At 43.3% G+C, this 22553-nt stretch overlaps 1 protein-coding gene across 1 annotated transcript in view; it reads right to left on the reverse strand.

The window, feature by feature from the left end:
- The window catches only part of PDPK1 (3-phosphoinositide dependent protein kinase 1), a 78925-nt gene that overhangs the window by 9879 nt on the left and 46493 nt on the right, over positions 1-22553 (reverse strand). Inside the window, exons 7-11 of the mRNA XM_081133216.1 lie at positions 22408-22483; positions 18122-18190; positions 17775-17871; positions 8323-8496; positions 4739-4956 (exon numbers count right to left, since the gene is read on the reverse strand). Coding sequence (XP_080989342.1) covers positions 4739-4956; positions 8323-8496; positions 17775-17871; positions 18122-18190; positions 22408-22483 — 634 coding nt within the window. The remainder of the gene's footprint in view (positions 1-4738; positions 4957-8322; positions 8497-17774; positions 17872-18121; positions 18191-22407; positions 22484-22553) is intronic.

Consider the following 22553-nt stretch of genomic DNA (forward strand, 5'->3'; position numbering starts at 1 on the left):
TAGCTGCCGTGTGAAATCTAAATCTCCAACAATGAACTTTTCATATTCTGTGACATTAGAATGGATTGACCTTGCACTTTGAATAAATCTTCCACCCATATGACTTTACAGCGCCATACATCGGTCATCTGGAAAATAGCGGTTCACTGAGTTACAGAGATCTTCCAAATGTTGACAAATTCCATTCTACCATATCAACAAATCCATCAATATCACTAAAAAAAGTCTTTAAGTATCAAGGTCACAGTGACAGCATGGAAAAAGATGGAAACACTGCTCTCCCTGGACACTTCAGAGTCATGGTGGGGGAAACGAGCCATCTGGAGAAAAGGGTCACAGCAGCAACCTTGGGGACAGGCCCCAACCTCAACTAGTTCTTTCACTGCTGGGCAAAGGGGGGCTACATCTTATTTGAAGGTAAGTTGGGATTGATAAAAGGCAAATACAAGCAAAGCAGTGAGTCTAGTCCCGTCTGTAAATTCATACACTCTTGAGGTAAAAGTACAACTCAGAGATAGAGATACCAACTCACTCTTCCTGTCTGCAGCTGCATCTTTATATATATATATGTGTGTGTGTATATACATATATACACACATATATATGTACATATAAATATTTTTAATATATACATATATTTTAATCCTCACCAAGGATATTTTTTCCATTGCTTTTTAGAGAGAGTGGAGGGGTGGAGCGGGGAGAGAGAAACATTGATGTGTGAGACACACATTGATTGGTTGCCTCCCGCACCCACTGGGGCTGAGGACTGAGCCTGCAACCGGGGTACATGCCTTTAGCCAGAATCAAACCTGGAACCCTTTAGTCTGTGAGCTGATGCTCTAACCACTGAACCAAACTGGCTAGGGCTGCTAGCCGCATCTTTAATCCAGTGAGTTTCTGTATTGAGGACAGTGGCAGTGCCAGGATTTCTCTCACCAACTTCTATCCAGCAGGCACACAGCAATGTTGATGGCCCAAAGCTTTTTAGTCTCCCAGCTATTGTGTGCATTTCTCCAACCTCAACAATATAACTTCTCTAAGATGCTCAGTGACATTACTGTTTGGCTTTGAAAGAGCTCACGAGGTGTACAGTTAAAATATTCAATTCCTTTATCTTTGAAATTCTAAATGATTGTTCTCAAAATGCTGCAACTTACCTGTCATCATAATAGTATGCAAAAATGTTTGGTTCACAGATACAAAACGGCAAGGTGTTAATACCTATAAAGGCCAAGGAAAAAATACCTTTTGTCCTATTTTTGTTTCATATTTACACTTTTGCCCAGTTTCTCTGGAGTAGAGTCCTCCCTTCCATGAGTCAGTGAGAACTCTGATATGTAAGTGTCTTCTTTTTAGCATCTTTAGACTTAGGTGGTGCTGCTATGGGTTGAAAAAACAAGTCTTCTCCCTTTTTAAGTCAATGATTCTACTTACGTATGAAAAATGTATTATAAATGTTCTTTTATTTTAAAATAACTCATTAAAATCGAAAGTAACAGTTGCAGATACAACTTACAAAAGTGTTTGGGAAATTTTCAATATTATTGTAAAACAGCCCTGGCCCATGTGGCACAACGGTTAGACCATAAAGCTGCACACCAAAGGGTTGCAGGTCCCATTCCCCCTGGAGGCGTACAGGAGGCAACCAATAGATGTGTCTCTCTCACATAGATGTTTCTCTCTCTCTCTCCCCCCTCCCTAAAAATCAATGGAAAAAACACTTAGGTAAGGATTAAAAAAAAAATATATATATATATATATATATATATATATATATATATATATACACACACACACACACACACACACACACACGTAGTAAAACAAGTCAACAAAGTGTACTTCTTGTTGTATTTCCATGTTAGGCACAAGGAAAACTTCAGGATTTCAAAGAAATAATTTACTGAATGATATAAAGTTACAGTAATTATAGCAGATATAACTGAGCTACTAAGAGCTCAGAAGCAATACCAAGAACTTAACACTTTCTAAAAATGCAGTCAAAAAATAAAAATAAAAAAAATGCACTGTCAAAATTTATGACAGATTTAAGCAAGGAGGAATCTGGAGTGCCTGGGGGAGGAGCTCTCTCACACCCTTTGTTGATTGTGAAATCCCTACAGGAAGAAATCTAGGGTGATAGCTGAGCTCTAGGGTTAGAACAGTTCCTCCCCTTACCTTCCATTTCCCCTCCGTAAAGAACTTCCTGATCTTGAAGGAGGCTCCAGGTCTGCATCTATCAGATTACAATCCTTCTTCCCCACCCCCATCTCATGAATTCTTTGTGCAGACGGGATATCTAGTTAACTTTCTGTTTAGGGCGAACAGCACATTATTTATACCGTAAACCTACTTTACAAGACTCAAAAAAGACAAGAAAACACATTCTATTAGCCATCAACGCAATGTCATTCCTACAGTGTGTAGCCTCTGAAAAACTACTGTACATTCATAGAGAATAAAAGTGAAAAAAGCGAATATCGTTTTAGTAGTATTACAGAATTATTATTATGGTCTGTGGGCCAAACACTGAGAACCACTATTCTAAAGAACAAAAAGTGCCTGATGGATCTCCCACTGCCAAATAAGTGATGCCTAAAGCTCTTTGCAGTCACCAGCCTCCAAATAGGCCTGAACAAAAAGGAAAGGCAGAGAATCTGGAACAAAAAGAAGGAGGCAAGAGGCTGAACACTGTGACTTGTCATCAGATGCTCCATCCTGCCCAGAACTGAGGCTGAAGGGCCTGTGCCACCAGGGGCTTCTTAAAAATGCCTGGGCAAAGGCAAGTGGTCCCTCTGGGAAGTCCCTCACAGGTGAGCAACGCCACTCCTCTAGTGCTCTTCTCCTGGCCACGCCCTTGGGGAGGGCTCAGCAGGTGTCCCAAGAAGCACCTGCACAACCCAGGCACAGACCTGCCTGGAGTGTATGTATAGTCCACCAGTGCTCAAACTGTTTTGATCAAAGCCCCTTCCCTCCTTCTCAGTACATATTAGTATCACCACTTTAGGAAATATAGATTCCTGAGAAGTGTAGAGTATTTCAGCTGCCACCATCTATACTCACTTTTTCTAGACACAGTAATTTCTAATGCACAAACCCTAGTTTTGCCCTTGTGCTGCTTTTCTCCTTTTTGTTTTCCTCCTCCACAAGACTGCTCCTAAGTCACATGCATCCTCTCTCATGTACAGTCCATCCCTCAAATCCTGTCCAGCTTCTCTTTCCATCTCCACACAGTCTCTTACCCCTCAACATGACTTGTTGAAAGACACCGTCCACCATGATCCCTGGCCTTGGGCTCCTCTCTGCCCTTGGGGAAGGTGAAATCACAAAAATTTGTGAGGAAAATGTCGGTGGAGAAGCTCTTTTCAACATTACCAAGATGGAAAACAAAACATGAACAGGTTTGATTTTGTAAGAATTTTCAACTTTCATACAAAAACATACAAACAGACCAAAGAGATAAACTGAAGAAAAATGTTTGCAGAATGGACAATAGAGAAATATTATTCATGTCTATGGGTTTTAAGTCATTTTAGCCCTGGCTGGTGTTGCTCAGTGGTTACAGAGCGTCAGCCTGCACACTGAAGGGTCTTGGGTTTGATTCCCAATCAAGGGCATGTACCTGGTTTTGTAGGTTCAATCCCTGGCCCAGGTCAGGAGGCAACTGATCAATGTGTATCTCTCACATCGATGTTTCTCTCTCCCCCACACTCCTTCCACTCTCTCTAAAATCAATGGAAGAAATATCTTTGGGTGAAGATTAACAAAAAAATAAAAAGTCAATTTTTAAAAAATGCAAAACATGCCCTAGCAGTTTTTGCTCAGTGGTTAGAGTATCAGCCTGAGGACCAAAGGGTCCCAAGGTTTGATTCCAGCCAAGGGCGCACATACCTCAGTTACAGGCTCAGTCCCAGGCCCTGGTTGGGGAGTGTGAGGGAGGCAACCAGTTGACGTGTCTCTCTCACATCCATGTGTCTCTCTCTCTACTCCCTCATGCTTCTACTCTGCCTAAAAAGCAATGGGAAGAATATCCTTGGGTGAGGATTGAAAAAAAGCAAAACATGTAAGAAGAAAGTCAAAGGACACAAAGTACCTTGAAAAATAAACACAAATGGCCAATGAATCTAGGAGATGTTTGCCTTGGTAAGAATACAAATGCAAAATCACACGAGCCCATTTTTAGAGCATCAAAATGCTCAAGGGCAGGCAAGACCATTGGGGAAGTGGAAGTTCTCAGGCACTGCAGATACAAAGCACCGCCCTCTTAAATGCACACCTTCACTACACCCGCCACCCCAAGACTCCACCTTAAAGTAATATTCAGACAAGTGGGAAAAACCATGTGCAAAGGATGACTTACAAGAGCAAAAACTCTGGAACACCCCAAACGTCTCCCCATGGAGCAGTGGTTATTTAAATCATGGTGAATCAGGTCCAAACACAGAGGCCAGCATGCCTGGCCTGCTGAGTCCCAAGAGCTAGAGCCTGGAGAGTCCCAGTCGCACTCACTCCAAGCCCAACACTTCTGAATACCCACTTCCAGTTGGACCCTTTGAGGAGCCTCACTGCAGAGTGTTAATGGCAGTTTTGGGAGGTGTGAAGTGGTGCGGAGCCTCACAGGCAGTGGTGATGAAGGCTAGGACAGGATGCCTGCTCTCTGTTTACCACTTCTCGAGTTCCCATATTCCGCTCTGCATTTTTAAAGGGAGTACTGCTTATGCCTATAAGTTCTTACCAAGGGTTTCCACTGGCCTGCTTCTCCAATAATAACCTCTTCTCATCTTCAGAAAACTGTAAGTCCAGTTCAAAAGAATTAGTGTCCAGGTCATGGATATACTGCTCGATGTTGCTGCCTGCCCTCTGCGGCAGACCCGTGTCTGAGGCAGACAGGGAGTGGGAAGATGATGACGATGACACCTGCATGCAGCCAAACTGGCTCAGGAGATTGTCGTACTGCACAGAGAAGAGGGAAAAGTGAGAACAGCATCTTCATTTCCCTAGGGTCCAAAGATGCAGACAACTCTGACTTCCCCTATACCACAAGGCTCACAGCCTGATGGCCCCAGAGCCCAGCTCTACTTCTGGTAAGTGTGGGCAACTCTAATTTCTCCACTGGATGGCTGGCCACTAAACCAAGGCAGGGCTGGATCCTGCCTGGTCTGGGTACCCTTTCTGAGGAAAACATGAGAAGATGTTTGCCCCAGAGAGCAGCTAACCTTCAGCCTTCATCTCCAGGAAGGGAAGACTTCTGCAAGCCCCTCTGCTGCCCAGACTTAAGGGGGTTATGATGCCTTCTGGGAAGAGGAGGGATGGACACCTATGGCCCTGGAGAATCCACCCTCCTGGGTGCAGAGGCTCAGTGGCAGGACCCTGTGAGCTCAGAGCCCTCCTCCTTTGACCCTGTGGTCCTATGTGTCTGAGTTTGTGGCTGTCACTACATATTCCAATTTGACTGTGTTTAATTAAAAAACAACAACTCCTTTCTAATGTCAGCAAAGATTAATTAAGCTTGATATAGACAGTTGCCTGCTATTCTGGAGAAAGCTACAAACCACTGGTGAGACAGAAAATAGAATGACTCACAAATGTACCAAATAGGCAGGGGCTGTGCACTCGCACTCTCCTGGGTTGCTAAACGGGCCAGAGAGCCCCAGCAAAGACCTGGGAAGAAGAGGGCACCCGGGACAGCCGGCCCCACCATAGCTAACAAAGAGAAAAAGGAAAGATGCACCAGAAACAGGCAAGATGAGAGTGCAGGGCATCCTTCCAAGTCCCTGGTGCCTGCAAAGGTATGACTCCCTCCTGCAGACCCAGCGCGAACCCTCATGTGTTGCCCCAAGCAGCCTTCTCTCACAAGCTCACACAGCTCCAACAGCAGTCTCAGCCCTGCATCATTGGATCCCAGGTTGGAGTGACCCTAGGATACTTCTGTGGCCCCTCCATCTAAGGCCCTGTGCATTCTCCACTTCCTCTCTGAAAACTGCTCCCAAGGCCACTTCTGGGCAGTGTCTCACAGTTTACAGAGGTTTTCACAAACCTCCCTGGGTGTCTCAATGAGCTTGCGAAGCCAGTGAGATGACTGTTACCATCATCCCCATTTCTGAAACAGGGAAATGAGGCTCAGAACTGGCCCAACGTACCAACCCAACAGCCAATGCAGAATTTAGAACTAGTTCCCTGTGTCTTTCTAATGCAGTGACTGCGTTGCTCCCATGGTGGAACTGCTGGCTAACTGCTGGGTAAGTCCTATCTTGGGGCCTCCATTGTACTGTTCCCAGGGAAAGCTCTGGATGCTCTATCTCTACACTCTACTCTTCTCCCCTCAGCAGCATTTAGTACAGACCAGCAGCATAAAACCCCAAACCTAGAAAGGACATGTGACAAGGGATGACACTGGGCTAGAGTAGAGGTGCTCACCAACGCACAGTGAGAAAACACCAGACTGTGCTGAACACTGAACTTTTCTCCAATGTCACTCCAAGTCTAGACACAAGCATCACCGTCAGCCACCAGCACAGTTAGGAATACAGATGAGAACAGGGTGCCTGCTCTCTTCATTCCCTGAATTAAGACAGTTTCTGCTTCTCGCATTCAGAGGTAAGTTCCCTTCCTGCTGAAAAGGACACTAGATTATCTTGGAGCCTAGTGCAACTGTCCCCTCCATGACACAATGTCAACCTCCGCAGGAAGGGAGTGTATCCTTGAGCAGGATTCCTCTGTATTTGATAACTTTCCAGCTGAAAGTCTTTTTCAAGGCTTACGAAACTGTCCAAATGTGAAGTGTGGTATAGGGAGCTCAGACCAAATACTTTCCAAGGCTTTCAAACCACACAGCCTTCAAAGCTGAGGGTGAGCCATCTGACAAAAAGTAAGCTGTTAACATGTGGAGCCGGTTTGAGATGGCAACACTTGAGTAATGAGAAGCCAGAGCTCTCAACATGGCAAAGGTAATGAAATAGCAGAAAAAGGGCCTGAAAAAGACATTCAAGTGGGTGTACATGCATACACACAAACACGTACATGTACATACTCGCACACAGATGCTACATGAAGCTGAGATCCCTAGGGACTGAGATTCGAGACAACTGGGGCTTAGTTAGCTCCATCAGAGCTTAGCCAGCGGAATATGTTGCTTCCTTGGGACACCCCTACCAAAGGCACTGGAGACACTAACATGCTTCTGCTGGCTGTGACTTAGGAATAACAACTGGGCCAGAGGAGGAAGACTTGGGGTTGAGCCCTCTACATACACGGAGGCCACGGCCACTGCAACACAGAAGCAGGGCAGGCTCCCTTCAAGTCTGACCACAAAGGACATTTCAGGACGAGCAGAGAGGGATGTGTTCTTACAACAGTAGGTAGGAGACATAAGGAGCTCTTGATCTCTGAGAGGTGATACCAGTAATAATTTTAATTTGGCTCTGGATGACTCTTAGATAAAGTATAGAAATCCTATATCAACTAAAGCAGAACTCTATATGTAATTGGTTAGAATAAGCCACACAGTAACAGAACTCAAGCCAGAAAAATAGACTATCAATGATAATAAAAAGACTTGAAGGTGGGTGATGGTGTACTGCAGCTCATTGTACTTCTCTGTCCAATTCCATACGCTTCCACAAGAAAAATTTAAAGAACAAAGTGTATTTACACCTATGTCTCAGTTCAAGCTGTTGACTACAGCTTCCCACACATGCCCAGGTGCTGCACCCCTTGCGCTTGTACCATGGTCCCAGCTTCTACCAGGAACTAAAAGCTGACACTGACCAGTGTCCATCCTCAATGCCATATCCCCAAAAAGTTCAAAGCAGTAGCACCCTTTGGAAAGATCAGAAGCATTCCAGAATGTCTTTAGACATACAATTATAAAGGCACCAGCCAAAGGCATAAGACAGATGCCCACCAGGAGACTTGGCACCCAGGAGCCCAAGGGGGAAAAGTGGAGGGTGTTGCTCCCACTAGCTCGACTCCCTCACCCAACATCTGGCTCTAGTTCGATCCCTATGGGTAAAAATTAACCAGAAGAAATGAGAAAAAGGGACTCGACCATCCCAGGGCCTGGTGAACTGCACTCAGGACAGATGTGCAGACAAAAGCCACTTTGGGCCTAGTCTCAGTGAGAGACTCAGACTCGGGCTGCAAAGTGTTCCACCACCACTGAATCTATGCCGGCTTCCCCTTGGGTTATTCAACCCATGAACTGGAGTCCCATGGCCCAAGGGTACAAACTTCCTAAGCACTGAGGAAGCATTTTCACGAAGCATGACAAGCAGAAGCCATTTCTGCCTCGGCTATTCCTGACACACATGAGCAGCTTACGTTTCCATAGCAGTCTTCATCATCTTCCGACATGGCTGGTAAGTAAGCTGTGAGTTTCGGAGGTGTCTGATGATGCAGATTCTCCCACGTGATGGACTCAAAGAATGAATGGGCTTTCAGAGGGCCGTACCCTTCCATTTCTTCACAGCCTAATCGCTTTGTGGCATCTAAAACCTTAAACAAACATTGAGACATATTAGTGTCAGGGTTAAAAAGTAATTCTAACAAAAGTTCTTTTTGAGTAGTTCCCTTAGCCCTGGTGTCATCCAGATACACCATGGTTGTGGGTTGGATCCCCGGTCAGGGCACAAACAAAAAGCAACCAATAAATGCATAAATAAGTGGAATAACAAATTGTTGTGTTCTCTCTCTCCCCCCTCTCTAAAAAAAAAATCAATCAATCAATAAAAAGAGTGTTAAAAAAAACCACCCACAACTTAAAAAAAAAAATTTCTCGCCCGGCTGGGCGTGGCTCAGTGGTTGAGTGTCGACCTAGCATCCAGGTAATCAGGGTTCGATTCCTGGTCAGGGCACATGCCCAGGTTGCGGGCTCGATCAATGACTCTCTCATCATTGATGTTTCTATCTCTCTCTCTCCCTCTCCTTTCCTCTCTCTGAAATCAATAAAGATATATTTAAAAAAATAATAATAAAATTCTCATTATCTTCTAGAAATAGAAAGGGCCTGTGGACAGAATGAGTCAACCTCTGTGGTTCCTTTCACTTCTCTCAAGTTTCTGTTCCTTCCCCTCTCACAGGTGAAAAGGAATCACAACCTCAAAATTTAATGAATAGCAGCAAGTATTATTTTAAAATATATAGCTGAAAATCCTAAAATGAAAGAAAAGTGAACTTACTGGCTTTAAAAACAAAGAGGACAAAGAATCTGTCTGGATGGTAATCTATCAGATGGGGAACAAAGAGCCCATGTCTCCCACTAGCGCTTGATTTCACAGGACCCCACTGCTGTCTCCTTCAGGATTTAGCTGCGCTCTTCCACCCCCACACCAATAGAGGATCAAACACACCCTCCTTAAGAGCGGACAGACACAGGAGGGACAGGGGAGAACAGGCAGACCTCTCAAACCAATGAGATGGGACTGAACCTGCTTCCCCAAGATCAAGTTAAGGGACTGTCTAGAGCCAAAGTACCCCAGAGGCAGAGACAGTGCAATTTCTAGAACCTAGATTCCAAGATGGCTGCAGAGTAGGTGGAAGCTACACTAACCTGTTCCCAGCCCCAAACTGGATCTACAGCTATGTTATATAGCAATCAACCTGGATAACCAACCGAAAGCTAGCTGAACTGACATTATAACCAAGGACTTACAGAAGCCACACAGAGACTGGTAAGGGCAGAGACATGGAAAGGGCTGGCCCCTCAACCCAGGTTCGCTGGCAGCTGAGAAGCTAGAGGGACACTGCGGTGGCAAAACTCCCTCCTCTCAGTAGCATGGGGTCTCAACCCCACACAGGGATTCCCAACCTAGAGCAAGGGAGATGGGAACATAGTATCTGGTGGTGAAAATCAGTAGGGATTCAGTCTGCCTGCAGGACCCAGGTGCCAACCTCCCAGGAACAAGCACTCCTATTGTTACAGCACCAGCCTGGGAGTGCACTGCCTGGTCTCCAACTGCTGATGAGGCCACTCTGCTGTACTCCGGTCCTGTGGAGGGGTCTGCTGGTTGCATCCATCAGTGACATTTGGGGCCCTCTTTTTCTGGGGAGGCTTTTGGTGGATACTCAGACAGTGACTAAACTGTGTGGCTTTGGAAAGAGGGTGGGTCTTTCTCACCAACAGCCCGCAGCCAGTGCTCCTCCCCCTACCTGTTGGCTCACTTGGCAGGCCTTGTCCTGCTGAATTCAGACTTTTGGACCGTGTCTCCCAAGGAAGCTTTTGTCTGGGCAGGTACTGGGGTGTGTGGCTACATCAAAGGGGAGGGGCACTTCTTTCTCCCCAGAGAGCTCAGACCTCACTACCCCAGGAAGAAGAAGTACCCACATACAAGAATCTCCAACTAGAGTTGGAGGCTTTGGCAGAGACTGAGTGATCTGGCTCTGAAGTAGGGGCCACTTTCCCCTCAGTGCATGCCTGACTTTGTGATCCCCAAGTAGCCGACCCACTAGCCCTGTATTCCCGACACTGGTTGCCCCACCCTACTGAGCTTGCAACCTGTGGAAGAGGTTGTGGTTCACGGTCAGCCTGGGCTCACTAAAGTCTTTTTTCGGAAGGCTCTGGAGGAAGACCAGGCAACCTCGGGGGAGGCAAAGTAGCAGACAAGTGGAGGCCAGCCTCAGGGAACCCGATCCTTTTGCAGATCTGCCCCCAGCACTAAGCTGGAGGAAGCAGACCCATATACACAGATTGGCCACTCCCATGCACACCCAGGTCCAACAGATGCAGCCACAAACAGTGAACAGAGTGGTAGCTCCGAACAGGCAGTGCAAGGCCAGTTACAGAGAATGTCTGACATTGACCTGCACCTGAACCCTGCCCAAGTAGACCCAGAACCAATACAACCAGCGGTGGACTTGAGACAACATCCAAGCTCGACCCACCTAGCCACACAGTGGCACACCCAAAAAGGGATTCGGGCAGGCACCAGACCCTGCTGGGAACAACTCCGCCCTTGTAGAGCATCTCATACATGGTGATAGAGGTTTATCTTTATAGTCAGCCAGACTGAAGTGTTAATTCCATCCATAAAAGGGCCAACAGCATTTAAGACTTAACTATAACAGGAGGGCGCACATTATGCATAAGAAACATTTCTGGAGCAAGAGCTCAGGTGATCTGGAAGATCATGCCACTGAAACCAACAAGACATCTTCATCATAAGGCCATTACAGTAAGTTTGGGAGTCATAGCAGATCTACCTAATACACACAGAGAAAATGGGGAAACAAAGAAAAATGCACCAAACAAAAGGACAAGAGAAACCCCCCCCAGAAAAGAATTAAATGAAACGGAAGCAACCAAAATACCAGATTCAGAGTTTAAAACAATGGTTAGAAGGATGCTCAAGAACCTTAGGGGAAGAATGGTTCAATGTCATGCGTAACCACATCCACATCATATGGTAACAGAAAGAGAAGAAAGTGAGAAAGGGACAGAAAACCTGTTTGAAGAAAAAATAGCTGAAAACTTCCCTAACTTGGTGAAGGAAAACGTCATACAAGTTCAGGAAGCACAGAGAGTCCCAATCAAGAAGAACCCAAGAGACCCATACCAAGGCACATCACAATTAAAATGACAAAGGTTAAAGACAAATAATGCAGCAAGAGAGAGACAGTTATCTACAAGGGAGTTCCCATAAAGCTGTCAGGTGATTTCTCAACAGAAACACTTCAAGTCAGAAGGGATTAGCATGAAATATTCAAAGTGATAGAAAAGCAAGGGCCTGAATCTAAGACTACTCTACTCAGCAAGGTGAACATTTAAAATTGAAGGTGAAATAAAGAGCTTCCCATACAGCCTGGCCAGGCTGGGTCAGTGGCTGAACATCAACACATGAACCACGAAATTGTGGTTCAATTCCTAGTCAGGGCACATGCCCAGTTTCAGGCTAAATCCCCAGTAGGGGGGCATGCAGGAAGCAGTCTATCAATGGCTCTCATCATTGATGTTTCTCTCTCTCTCTCCCTTCCTTCTCTCTGAAATCAATAAAACATATATATATTTTAAAAGAGCTTCCCATACAAAAAAAGCTAAAGGAGTTCATTACCAACAAACCAGTATTTCAAGAAATGTTAAAGGGCCTACTTTAAGAAGAAGAAAGAGAAAAAAGAGAGGAACAGGTATAAAGAATAAAATAGCAATAAATAAGTACCTATCAATAATAACCTTGAATGTAAACTAATTAAAGGCTCCAATTAAAAGACACAGGATAGCTGAATGGATAAGAAAACATAACCTACATATATGCTGTCTACAAGAGACCCACCTCAGGACAAAAGATACACACAGAATGAAAGTGAAGGGATGGAAAGAAATACTCCATGCAAATAAAAATGGGAAAAAAGCTGGGGTAGCAACACTTATATCTGACAAAAAAGACTTCAAAACAAAGGCCATAAGAAGAGACAAAGAAGGTCACTACATAAAACTAAAGGGATCGATCCAACAAGAATATGTAACCCTTTTAAACATATATGCACACAACATAGGAGTACCTAAATCTTGGTGGACATTAAGGTAGAGATCGACAGTGGTACGGTCATAGTAGGAGATTTCAACACCCTACTGTCATCAATGGGTATATCTTACAGACAAAAAATCAACAAGGCAACAGCGACCCTCAACGACACACTGAATTGGATAGATTTCATATTTATAGAACATTTCATCCCAAAGCAGCAAAATATACATTCCTTTCAAGTGCACATGGAACACTCTCAAAGACAGATCACGTTAGAATGCAAATAAGTCTTAACAAATTCAAGAAGATTGAAATCATATCAAGCATCTTCTCTGACCAAAATATGAAACTAGAAATCAACTACAATAAAAAAAACTGAAAAAACATTCAAACATATGGAGGCCAAACAGCGTGTTATTAAACAATAAATGGGTCAACAATGAGATAAAAAAAAACCTACACTGGAGCCCCGGCCAGTGTAGCTCAGTGGTTATAGAGCACTGGCCCATGCACCAAAGGATTGCGGGTTCGATACCCAGTCAAGGGCATGTACCTGGGTTGTAGGTTCAATCCCCAGTCCTGGTCAAGGTGTGCACGGGTGGCAACCAATTGATGTGTCTCTCTCCCCTCCCCACCCCCTCTCGTGTCCCTTCCACTCTCTTAAAAAAAAAAAAAAAAATTAAAAAAAGAAAGAAATATATATATCTCCTCAGTGAAGATTAACAACAACAAAAAAATTTACCTGGAAACAAATGAAAATGAGCACACAACCACCCAAAATCTATGGGACAAGCGAAAGCAGTTCTAAGGGAAGTTCACAGCATTATAGGCCTACCTCAAGAAGGAAGAAAAATCTCTAATAAACAATCTAACTCTTTGCCTAAAAGAACTAGAAAAAGAACAACAAAGCCCAGAGTAAGTAGAAGGAAGGAAATAATAAAGATCAGAGAAATAAATGACATAGAAACTAAAAAACAACAACACACAATACAAAAGATCAATGAAACCAAGAGCTGGTTGCTTGTAAAGATAAACAAGACTGATAGACCTTTAACCAGACTAATCAAGATAAAAAGAAAGAGGACCCAAATAAATAAAATCAGAAATTTAAAGAGGCAAAGTAATAACTGACATCACAGAGATACAAAGGATTGTAGGAAAATACTATGAAGAACTATATGCCAACAAACTGGACAAATGGATAAATACCTAAGAAAGACACAATCTTCCAAAACTGATTCAGGAAGAATCAGAAAACCTCAACTGACCAATTACGACTAATGAAATTGAAGCAGTAATAAAAAAAACTCCTAGCAAACAAAGTTCTGGACCAGATGGCTTCACAGGCGAATTTTTAGCAAACATTCAAAGAAAACTAACACCTATCCATCTGAAACTATTCCAAAAAATTCAAGAGGAGGGAAGAGTTCCAAGCTCTTTTTATGAGGCCAGCATTATCCTAATTCCAAAACCAGATAAAGACACTACACAAAGAAAGAAAATTATAGGCCAATATTCCTGATGAAATAGATGCTAAAATCCTCAATAGAATATTAGCAAACCAATCCAGCAATACATTAAAAAGATCATACACCGCCCTAGCCAGTTTGGCTCAGTGGTTAGAGCATCAGCTCTTGGACTGAAGGGTCTCGGGTTTGATTCTGGCCAAGAGCACCTGCCTTGGTACCAGGCTCAATTCCCGGCCCTGGTCAGGGCACATATGGGAGGCAACCAACTGATGTGTCTCTCTTACATCTATGTCTCTATGTTTCTCCCCCCGCCACCTCTTCCACTCTCTCTGAAAAGCAATAGAAAAAAATATCCTTGGATTAGAGGGGGGGAAAAAAAAAATCATACACTATGACCAAGTGAGATTATTCCAGGGATACAAGGTTTGTACAATATTTGAAAATCAATGAATGTGATACAACTCTGGCAAGTGTTGCTCAATGGTTAGTGCTGGCCTGTGCACCAAAGGGTCACGGGTTTGCTCCCCACCCCCAGTCAGAGCACATGAGGGAGGCAATCAATGTTTCTCTCTCTCTCTCTCTCTCTCTCTCTCTCTCCCTTCCACTGTCTCTGAAAAGCAATGGGAAAAATATCCTCAGGTGAGGATAAAAAAACAAAAAATACAGCCACAAAACAAAATGAAGGGTAAAAATATCACATGATCGTATCACGGGAACTTGGAACTTTTTCTGCATTTTAATAGATGCTTTAGCATTTGATAAAATCCAGCATCCATTTATGATAAAAACTCTTAGTAAAGCAGGAATAGAGGGATCGTACCTCAACATAAAAAAGGTGATATATAACAAACCTACAGCCAAAATCATACTCAATGGGCAAAAACTAAAAACGTTTCCTTTAAGATCAGGAACAAGACATGGATGCCTGCTTTCACCACTCTTATTCAACACAGTACTGGAAGTTATAGCCACAGCAATTAGAGAAAAGGAAAAAATAAAAGGCATCCAAATTGGAAAGGAGGAAGTAAAACTGTCATTATCTTCAGAGGACATGATATTGTACATAAAAAACCCTAAAGACTACACCAAAAACTACTAGATCTAATAAATGAATTTGGTAAAGTAGCAGAATACAAATTAATATTCAGAAATCGGTGGCATTTTTATACACCAATAATGGACTATCAGAAAGGAAATTAAGAAAATAATTCCATTTACCATTGCAACAAAAAATAAGGTATCTAGAAATAAATTTAACCAAGGAGGTAAAAAACCTGTACTCAGAAAATTATAGGACATCGAAGAAATAAAGTGAGGAACATAGTAAGTGGAAGCACATACCATGTTTCATGGATTGGAAAAATTAACATCATTACGATGTTCATACTATCAAAAGCAATCTATAGATTCAATGCAATTCCTATTAAAACACCAGTGGCATAGCCCTGGCCAGTGTTGCTGAGTGGTTAATGTTGGCCTGTGCACCAAAGGGTCTTGGGTTTGATTCCCGATCAAGGGCACGTACCTGGGTGCAGGTGCAATCTCCGACCCTGTTCAAGGTGCCTACAGGAGGCAACCAATCAATGTGTCTCTCTCACATTGATGTTTCTCTTTCTCTCTCTCTCTCACACTCTCTCTCTAAAAAATAAAAAAAAATAAAAAGGAAAAAAAAAATCAATGGGAAAAATATCCTCAGGATTGACAACAAAAAATACCAACAACATATTTTACAGATCTAGAACAAATATTCCAAAAATGTATATGGAACCAAAAAAGACCCTGAACAGCCTCAGCAAAACTGAGAAAGAAGAAAGTTGGAGGTATCACAATACCTGATATCAAACTATACTTACAAGGCCACTGTAATCAAAACAACCTGGTACTAGCATAAAAACAGGCAGGCATATTAGATCAACGGATCAGAACAAAGAGCCCAGAAATAAAGCCATGCCTTCATGATCAATTAATATTTGACAAAGGAGGCAAGAGCATACAATGGAGTAAAGACAGTTTCTTCAATAAATGGTGCTGGGAAAATTGGACAGGTACATGCAAAAAAATGAAACTAGACCATCAACTACACCATACACAAGAACAAATTCAAAATGGATAAAAAATCTAAGTCGCAAAACCATAAAAATCCTAGAAGAACACATAGGCAGTAAAATCTCAGACATCTCTTATAGCAGTATTTTTCCTGATATATCTCCCAGGATAAGAGAAACAAAGGAAAAATAAACAAATGGGACTACATCAAACTAAAAAGCTTTTGCACAGCAAAATAAACCATCAACAAAATGAAAAGGAAACCCACTATATGGGAGAACATATTTGCCAATAATACATCTGATAAGGGGATTATTTCCAAAATATATAAAGAACAAATACAATTCAACCCCAGGAAGACAAAAAATCCAATTTAAAAATGGGCAAAGGACCTGAATAGACACTTCTCCAAAGAGAGATACAGATGGCCAAGAGACATGAAAAAATGCTCAATGTCACTGATCATCAGAGAAATGCAAATTGAAACCACAATGATATATCACCTCATTCCTGCCAGAATGGCTACCATCAATAAATCAACAGACAATAAGTGCTGGTGAGGATGTGGAGAAAGGGGAACCCTTGTGCACTGTTGGAGGGAATGCAGACTGGTGCAGCCACTGTGGAAAACAGTATGGAGTTTAATTAAAAAATTAAAAATAAAGCTGCCTTTTGACCCAGTAATCCCACTTCTGGAAATATATCCTAAGGATTCCCAAACACTAATTTGAAAGAATATATGTGCCCCAATGTTCAATGCAGTGTTATTAACAATAGCCAAGATGTGGAAACAGCCCAAGTGCCCATCAGTAGGTGAGTAAATAAAAAACCTGTGGGATATTTACATAATAGAATACTACTTGGCTGTAAAAAAGACGGAAATCTTACCTTTTGAAACAGCATGGATGGACTTGGAGATTATTATGCTAAGTGAAATAAGCCAGTCAGAGAAAGACAAAAACCATATGATCTCACATATATGTGGAATCTAATGAACAAAATAAACTCATAAACAAAATAGAAACAGAGGCATGGATACATGGAACAGAGTGACAGCTGTCGGAAGGGGGGGGGGGGAGGACTGGAAAAAAGAAGGTAAAGGGATTAGCCAAAAAACACATATACATAACACACAGACACAGACAACAGTGTGGTGATAGCCAGAGGGAAGGGGGGAGGGTAGGTGGAAGTGGGCAAAGGGAGGTGGAATGGGGATAAAAAGAGACTTTCCTTGGGGTGATGGGTACATGATGCAGTGTGCAGATGATGTTTTATTGAGTTGTACACTTGAAACCTGTATGCTTTTGCAAACCAATGTCACCTCAATAAAATCAATTGAAAAAAATATTTCTAGAACCTAAAAAGACATACCTTTTCTGGGTAAATTTGTTTATCTTTGCAATATTATTTGGGTTGATCTTGCAAACCTCATGTAGCTGATTCTAGAGTTGATATCTATAGATGTCACTAAGTAGGATTTACAACCATCTGCCATTGTAATACATCACTTGCTCCAGAATCAAGTAACTTAAAATGCTATATATGCTGATGGGAAAATGCTAAGTGATATAGTAATTTCCTGTCTGATTAAGGTCAAGAATTAGGTATTTGGAAATCGGAAAGTGCTTATGATGAGATGAGATAGGAGATACAAATCTATCTACAATCACTAACAAACCTAAAACAGCTTTTTATTAAACAAAGGTGCCTCCAGGAAAGTCCATCTGACCACAGGTTCAGAGGGACTCAGGATATGGCTATCAGATCATCTTACAAGAAGAAAATTCAAAATATTTACCAAAAGTTTTTCCACAAGGTCTCTTGCCTTAGGAAAGAATTTTTCAGGAAAGTCATACTCCAACTTAATGATCTTCTGAAATATAAGATATTCGTTTCTGTAAAATAAGAGAAACCATCATTCCGGGTAGGGTCACACAAATCTCCCAGAACAGAGCTATACCTTTCCTGGGACAGTGTCACCTTCTCTCCCCACAGAGCCACTTATTCACTAAAGAATCATTGTAAAAGTCTTCCCACCTTGGCTCAGGCCCCTCCCACTTCTCTGGCTGCTTCAATGGGCAGGTGTATGAGGGTGGGTGGTGGGTGGGTAGAAGGTGGAGGGTAGGAGGTTGGGGTGTCTCTTACCCTGCTCGGAATGGTGGGAGTCCTGCCACAAGTTGGTATATTATACATCCAAGAGCCCAAAGGTCTGAACTTTAAGGGAGGGGAAAAACAAAGAATGACATTTGTAAAATTTCCATTTCCTCTGCTCATATCACCCCACTTCAGCCTCCTATCTACTGCTCTTCTTTAAAACCAGGTCAGTGTGAGGGTGGGAACCTGGGCCCAGAGGATCATCCAGTGCCAGGGTTTAGTGGGGTGCTGCTGAGAGATTCTCTCATTAACTCACTCGGTGTTTACCCACAGGACACAGGTGCAAGCTCATATATACCACGGAACCAAATTAGACAATCTATAGGATTCTTTCCCTTCTTAGACTCCCAGTGCAAAACCCTGCCCGCCCCTCCTTTATAAACGTTTTAATTGTATGTTTCAAAAGAAACACATTGCAGTTCTAAATTGCCCTAAGTCATTTCCAGAACCAGCTGGCAGGGACTCAGGAGGAGGGGCGGGCGGGCAGCACTGCTCTCCTCGCCCAGGATGCCACCCCCTTTCCCACCTGCTCTTGTCCATTCTCTGTCCCCTCAGTACCATGTCAGAGCTCACAGCTGACATCTACTTTGCATATTTGATTTCCTCTGTAGGTGTTGCATTCTATTCCCAGCTCAGCCCTACAAAATTAGCAAGATGCTTCTCACCCTGCACTGCCAGCTGCCTCTCCCTAACCCCAGGCCTAAATGTACATAGGACTCGGGGGTGACTGGATATGGTTAGTTTCTGGAAGAGGCCACAGCCCGGTATCTGGAAAATGAACTCAAAGGGCATGGGCTGGGGGACAACAGGCCAAACTGCAGTGCCAGGGCCTTGGATGAGGGCTCTGTATCACCAGCATCACAGGCCCAGGGCAGATGAGGCTCTTGATGTGGGTTAGAAATGCAACAGGTAAGAAATCTGAGTCACAACATACAGATGGGAGTGAAGGACACTTAAAAAATGAATCTACATTCTACTCAGTAACTAGTTTTCACACTTGATTTTCTCTACTGTTTAGTTAAAATAGGAAGCTACACAAGAAAAACACCTATAGCCAAGCCAGTGTGACTCAGTGGTTGAGCATCAACCCATGAACCAGGAGGTCACGGTTTGATTCCTGGTCAGGGTACATGCCCAGGTTTCATGCCCGGTGGGGGGCGTGCAGGAGCCAATCAATGATTCTCTCTCATCACTGATGTTTCTCTCTCTCTCTCCTCCTTTCCTCTCTCTGAAATCAATAAAAACATAAATTTTTTTTTTAAAAAAGAAAAACACCTACAGCAAAACATGACCTTTATGTGTGGATGCAGCCAGAGAAGATGGGCAGGGTTGTGGGTGGGGCTGCCTCTGCCTCATAGGGTCATCCAGGGAGAAGTGACAGCAAAACCTGCTTTGGGGTAACTTTTTACCTCATGAATTATTTGAATGTTTTACCATCAGGGGTAGCTTATCATTTTTATTAATTTTTTTTAATTTTCGAGAGAGAGAGAACATCCACTTGTTGCTCTACTTTTTCACGCATTCATTGGTTGATTCTTGTATGTTCCCTGACTGGGAATCAAAGCTGGAACCTTGGCATATCGGGATGATGCTCTAACCAACTGAGCTACCTGGTCAGGGCTCTAAAATGTTTTTTAATATAGTAAAAACTAAAGGGGGAGTCAGTATAACATTTCTGGAAACCAGTATGTACCACAGATTGATTATTTATTTATTTCCATTGACTTCTAGAAAGATTGGGAGGGAGGAGGTTTGGGAGAGAGAGAAACATCGATGTGAAAGAGACACACTGATTGGCTGCCTCCCGCATGCCTCCCACCAGGGACCGGGAATTGAACCTGCAACCCTTCTGTCCTTGGGCCGACACTCTAACCCCTGAGCTGAACTGGCCAGGGCTGTACCAAAGATTTTAAAAATGTTCAGGTAGGCCCAAGTTGTTCTACTTCTTGAAATTCAACACAGGAACCTAGGGAAGCCTTGGGGCAGCCCTCACACCGCCTGGCAGATACCTCATCTCTCTCACTGGACAAGCAGGAGTGCGCCTCTGCTCCACACACAGATTATGCAGCACACAGTAGGCACGCCAGATTGTGCAGAACAAACAACCACGTCAAAGTCCAATGATAAAGGGAGAGCCTGACGAACAGCAGTAAATTGTATGCTAGAAAATCACACAGCTGTTAAAGATGACTGCAAATAATTTTAGTGACATGGGGAAATGTTCATTATAAAATTGTAACAATTATATAATGAACCATTATATATTTAATAATTAGATAATAACCATTATATATTTAACAGTTATTTAATAATGTCAAAACTGGTGTTCAGTATGACTCTAAGTTGTATGAAAGTTACATGAACATTACCTGAGACTGTAAGTGGGCTGGAGACTGACTGTTTTTATTCTCCATATTTTCTAAGAATTCTTTCAAATAAATATGTGTCACTTTTAAAATCATTTAAAAAATCTGAACTATTTCTGAATACCAAGTTAAAAAATTTTAAAGCATAAAAAGATATATGTTGTAATACTTTCATCAATAAAGATTTAAAAAAAAAGATACGCATTGATGTCTCCCTCATAGCCCTGTTCCCTCACATGATAGACAACCAGTGCTGCTATCCAGACTTGCATATCCTTCTAGAGTCGCAAATGCATGAACCGATCTGGGTAGACGTTCTCCTTCCCTTTTTCACACAGAGGGTGGTCATGCTGTGTCTTCCTTATCGCATTTAGTAGAGTTTGGAGACCTTTCCCCATCAATGCTAATAAGCTGCCTCATCCTACAAGGAAACCCAAAATTGAGGAAAAGCTAGTTTTTAGGCAGCAGTGACATACACTTCAAGAATGTGGCCAATAGCACCCACCACCCAGAGGAGGGTGTCTCAGCCTTGGCACTGTTTACACTGGGGGCCAATCATTCTTGCTGCAGGTACATCTCTGCACCACAGGATGCTGAGCAGCAGCCATGGCCTCCGTCCACTGGATGCCAAAAGCATCTCCCCAACCCTCACCAAGTTGTGACAACAAAACTGTGTCTGCACACAGTCAAAAGTCCCCTGGGAAGAACTGCCCCACCTAGGAAGCCCTGACCTACAACAGCATCTGGCCTTTGGTAAGAGCTCAAAAGTAAAGAGCCTGGAGACCCGTATCTTTCAGAGCATCTTTCTATCCTTCATCATGTTTCTGCCCCGTGGCTCTACTCCTTACAGAGTTTTTTAAAAGCTGTCATGCTCACAAACACAGAGCTGCTGTCCTCAGAACCACTCACCCCTCTGCAGGCTCTGGCACTGTCACTCTCATTCTAGGAAGGCAGCCCCTTGTAGCCTGCCAACCCAAGTCACTGACCCTCTGTCAACTCAAGGGAGGGTGCCAGCAGACCATGTGTCTGGCTGGCCCTGGGCAGGAAGAATCCAAGGAAAAACTTTAACCACAGGATCTGTCACCACCTGGAACCACTCCCCAAACTCTGAAACCCCAGATTCTACTGTCACCTCTCAGTCTTCCACCTGCCTCATGCCTACCTGACAGCTCCCACGACTTCTACCCACTCCTGGCCATCAACACTCCCACCTTCTCCTCCACTGCCTGGCTGCTTGCTGACCCTTCTCCACTCTTCAGACTTCTGCTCTTGTGAGGAGAATCCCCAGCTCCAGTGTCCTCTACACCCCAATTTACTCTGTACCCACCAAGGCCCTCAAGCCTGCAGCCACTGCCAGGCCTGTCCCAAGTCTGAGCACTGAACAGGGTTGGCTTGTGCTGGCTGGGCCCCCATCAGGAAACTGGCTCTGTCCCCTCCCACACACGCTGCCATCTGGGCCTCTTCTCACAGTCTGCAGAGTCCATAACACCAAACAGCTGACCAGCAGCTGCCAGCAATGCCAGTCTGCCAGAGTCAGAGGCAGCACCAAGGATCTCTGGGTTTTGAAACAAGCAAGACCTCATTAAATAATACAGACTTGTCTGCCACACTTCTCCCCACTGAATAGTTGTTCTAAGGAAACAAGATCCAATCTCAAAGTATAAAGCAACAACTGCTCCAGGAAGTATAAAGTGTAACAATAAAGTAGCACATTGGTCATTAAAGGAAAGGTACTAGTTAAAAGGCAAAATGCTAACTTCTTCCAAAGTAGGTTTAGCTATATAAAGGCCATAAAAGGCACTCTCTTAACTATTAATTTCACATGAAAAACTTTTAGCTACTTTAGAGAAAAGAGAATTATGAATCAGGAAAAAATAGATTAAAAAAACAACAAGAAATCAATCAGGTTACCTTTTACAGGCCGATTTCTCTGTGAGCAGCTCTGGAGAAACATACTGGGCTGTGCCTACAAACGAGTTGGCCCTGGCTGATGAGAAGAGGAAAATGGTCATGGTGAGACACAAAGCACTTAAAATCGTGGATGTTAATCTATAAGG

Source organism: Miniopterus schreibersii (assembly GCF_964146895.1).
Source record: "Miniopterus schreibersii genome assembly, chromosome: 3".
NCBI lineage: Eukaryota > Metazoa > Chordata > Mammalia > Chiroptera > Miniopteridae > Miniopterus > Miniopterus schreibersii.